General features: G+C 37.0%; 1 protein-coding gene across 1 annotated transcript; it reads right to left on the minus strand.

The window, feature by feature from the left end:
• Positions 1-2295: 2295 nt before the first annotated feature.
• LOC132624761 (uncharacterized) lies at positions 2296-3999 on the minus strand. Its single transcript, XM_060339489.1, has 2 exons — positions 3252-3999; positions 2296-3116 (listed from the first exon to the last, which is right to left on the minus strand). The coding sequence occupies exons 1-2, from the start codon at positions 3997-3999 to the stop codon at positions 2296-2298; spliced, it is 1569 nt and encodes a 522-aa protein (XP_060195472.1).
• Between the last annotated feature and the right edge of the window lie 261 nt (positions 4000-4260).

Genomic DNA, 4260 nt, shown 5'->3' on the forward strand with positions numbered 1-4260 from the left:
TGTATACGAGTGTATCACTGTATGTATACACAGATCCGGAAAAATTTCCGGTCAGATCTGAAAAATTCCGGCATGTCTATGACAAATACAAGTGAAAAAAACATTGTATACAACAAAAATACAGCGAAAATCTGGACTGAGCTTTTTTCCGACGTAGATCTAAGCTTTTTCCGGTGTAGATTTGAGTTTATTTTTTCTCTTTGCTTCCAAAAATGCTTAGATCCGTCGGCTACGGCGGTGGTGGTTAGGCTGCGTATCCATAGCGGCGTCAATATTCTCAGTAGCTCTGTGATTAAAGCCCAAATCCATTTCGCCGGAGCTCTGGCAGTGGTGGCTGGCGGCGGAACTGTGGGGAAGAGGGGAGAGAGAGGAATGGGAGGGTTGAGTTGGGTTGGAAGTGAATAATGTGATGGGTATTCTATTTCGTGTGTATATATATATATATATATATATATATATATATATATATATATATATATATATATATATATGCCATTAATATACAAATGTTTGCTATGAGAAGTAATTAAGTTAAACTATAGCTACTAAATGTCAATAACCACTATATGTTTGTTATGTCATGTAGTTTTCCCAATAAATAAGACCTATTTTCATAACTCCACCATTACTAAACCTCATCTATCCACCATAGGTAAAGCTTCTCTCCACCATAAAATTCGTCATACAACTTCATTTGTGGCAGCATCAAGTATCAGACATTCAGTAAGCTACTTTAAAAATTCATCTAAACATTTTGTTTAATGATGCAAACACATTGAGATCTGTGCTAAATTGGAACAACACTAGTTGCAGGTAGTTAAGAAATTGCATATACATTATAATTTAACCCTCTGTTAGGATAGTTGTTTCCCGTGGTTCATTAATGTACAATATGATATGGTACAGTATGGTGTTGTATTGTATTATACTGTATTAATGAACATAATGTTTGGACAGACTGTATCGTTTGTTGTAATTTGATAACATTTGTATTGTTTGGTTTGACTGTATGATACTGTATAATAACTTGTAAATTTACTAAATTATCCTTAACTTTTAATTAGAAATTAATTTATATATATTAATAAAACTTAGGTAAAGAATAAAATAGGAACTTTAAAAAATAAGTAGATAGTGAGTGAGGGTAGTAGAGGGGTGGGTGGTTGTGGGATGAGGGTGGGAGTGAGTGGTTGTGGGGGTGGGGTTGGGTGGTGGTGAGGGGTAGTGGGTGGTGTGAGGTAGGTGGTTGTGGGATGAGGATGGGGGTAGTGGGTGGTAAGGTGGGAGTGAGTGATTGTGGGGGTGGGGTAGAGTGGTGGTGAGGGGTAGTGGGTGGTGGAGAGGTGGGTGGTGTGAGGTGGGTGGTTGTGGGATGAGGGTGGGGATGGGTAGTAGTGCGAGGGTGAGTAAGGGTGTCAGTAGGGACGGGACAGTCTCGGTCTGGCCCCGTGTCTGGCCCGGTTCGGCACCGGACCGTCCCGGTCAAGTATGGGGGAGCGGGCAGAGGGGGTAGGGGGCGGACTGGCAGGAAAATACCGGTCAGTCCTTGTCCGGTCAGGCCCGGTACCGGATAGGCTAACCGGTCCCGACCCGCCGGAAAATTTAATTTTTTTTTAAGTTAATAGGCTGTCCTGTTGGCCCCAACAAAAATGTTAACATTGGGACTCCAAACGGTCTGATTTTCAGCCGTTGGAGTCCCCTTCTCCCAAAAAAAAAAAATACCCCCAAAGTTTAATAAATTGCATTTTAATCCAAATTTTAAACTATAGATACCTCTTCATTTTTATTCATTTTCACACAAATCATCCATCAATTATCTCTCTCTCTAATATTTGTTACCAATTATATCTCTCTCTAATATTTGGTGAAATATTATTATTATTTTGGTGAATTGGGCAATATTTGAATTTTGGAACAACTTTCAAGCTTCAAGTAACATAATTTCAATTTCAACGTTTATGGTTACGTCTGCTTTTATGCGAACGTTTGGTACACTCAAAGGCGGATACAGGATTTGAAGTTTTCGGGTACCATGCGTCATTCAATCAATTTGGGCGTCAGGTCGGATTATTCGTCTTTTCGAGCTTTGATTCGGGTTATTCGTCTTTTTCGATGAAATATTTGTTTATAGCAATATACAGAAGAGAAAAGCATAAAACTTCCAATAATATTACTAATATCATAAATATCCATCATTCATTTACAATTGTCGTCGATGAGATTTCATCTTTTGAAAATGATCAATGATGACATAATTACTTACATTTGTAAATACATCACGCTCTATGTAACAAACTAACAATCATTCAAATATTGATCACCAATGCCATTCCGCACTTCATTTTTTATCTGCTTCATGGTTGAGAATGCTCTCTCCACAGTTGCGGTAGCAACAGGTAAGATCATAGTTAATTTCACAAGTAAATAAACAAGTGAATAAGTATCCACAAAATTTGCCTCAACCAATGCTTTTGCCAAATCACGAATTCCTTGCAAGTTGGAGAACTTGGGATTACCACTTCGCATATGAAATATGAAAGTATCGAGTTGGTAACTCAAATCTCGAATCTGTACTTCATCAAACTCATCTGGGTAACACTTTGCTAAAGTCATGATTCTACCTTTATCAAAATTAGCAAAAGAATTGATGGGATTCAAGCTACCCATCCCAAGAAGCAAATCACTACTCGCTACATCAAAACGATCATTAAGCTCTTGAAGTTGCACATCAATCACAGCACAAAAGATTTCAATATGCAAGTGATGTGAATAACAAACACCAGAAGACTTACGCTTTGACTTTCCAAGAAAATAAGACTCATCTAACTTGAGAATCAAAATATCTTGTGCATCACAAAATGAGAAAACATCATCCAACAAAGGCTTCCATCCAGTTTCCCTCATATCTTGCAATATTTCTTTTGCAATGTTAAGAAACTCCACAACATTAATAATATCTTGATCCTTTTTTTGTAAAATTTTGCTCAACTCATTTGACATTGCCAACACTTTCAACATCAAGTAAAGCATAAAAACAAATTTGAATGTTTTAATCTCAGTCAAAAGATATTTTTCTTGATTTCTATCACTTGTGGTGGAACCTTCATGTTTAATCACTTCAAGTACATGAACAATAGTTGAGAAAATAACAATAAAGTTATCTAATGTTTTGAAATGTGATCCCCAACGAGTATCACCTGGTCTTTGAAGTCCACGCGTTTGATTTAGTCCTCGTCAAGTATGAACTTCACATGATTCAAGTAACTGCTCCAATTTTTCAGCTTGAGGATGACGAATCATATCTCTACGCTTAAAAGATCCTCCAACAACATTCAACACATTAGTAACATGATCAAAGAAGTCTTCAACATCCTCATGTTTTTTAGCAATAGTTACAAGTGTTAACTGTAATTGATACGCAAAACAATGAATGTAATATGCCAATGGACTATCTTTCATAATCAAAGTTTTGAAACCATTTATCTCTCCTCTCATATTACTAGCTCCATCATAACCTTGTCCACGTATTTTGGATGGACTTAGTGAGTGATTGAAAAGCAAACAGTAGATTTCTTTCTTTAATGAGCATGCCGATGTATCATTAACATGGACTAGACTGATAAATCGTTCTACCACCTCACCATTCTTATCAACATACCGCAATACGAGAGCAATTTGTTCTTTGTGCGAGATATCTTTGGACTCATCCACTAATATACTAAAGTAATCTCCATTCAAGTCTCCAATTATAGCTTTCACCGTTTCTTTTGCACAAGCGTTGACAATATCTTTTTGGATCATAGGACAAGTCAAAGTATTATTTTGTGGAGCATTTTCTAATATCACTTTTCCCATATCCGGATGTTTATCCCCGTGCCATCGCAAAAATCCTAGAAAGAAGCCTTGATTTGTTGAAGATTCACTTTCATCATGACCTCGAAAAGGCAACCCATGGTGCAAAAGAAGTCTTGCCACATCAATTGAGGCTTCCAAACACATTCGATAATCATTTTTTTTCCTTCTCGGAATGCTTTTCAAGAACAACTTGAATTGATTGATGATGATTTGACAAACCTAGCATCTTCTTGAAACACTTATCATGGACACTATTAACCTCACCAACATGCAAACGGAATCTTTCAAGAGCCCTATTCCAACTCCTAAAACCATTTTTCATATAAAACTCACCCGCACTTCCATGTACAAATTCATTTTTGAACAAATAACAACATAGGCAATATACGGCATCTTTCTTGATGC

Source organism: Lycium barbarum, chromosome 12 (genome assembly GCF_019175385.1).
Source record: "Lycium barbarum isolate Lr01 chromosome 12, ASM1917538v2, whole genome shotgun sequence".
Lineage (NCBI taxonomy): Eukaryota > Viridiplantae > Streptophyta > Magnoliopsida > Solanales > Solanaceae > Lycium > Lycium barbarum.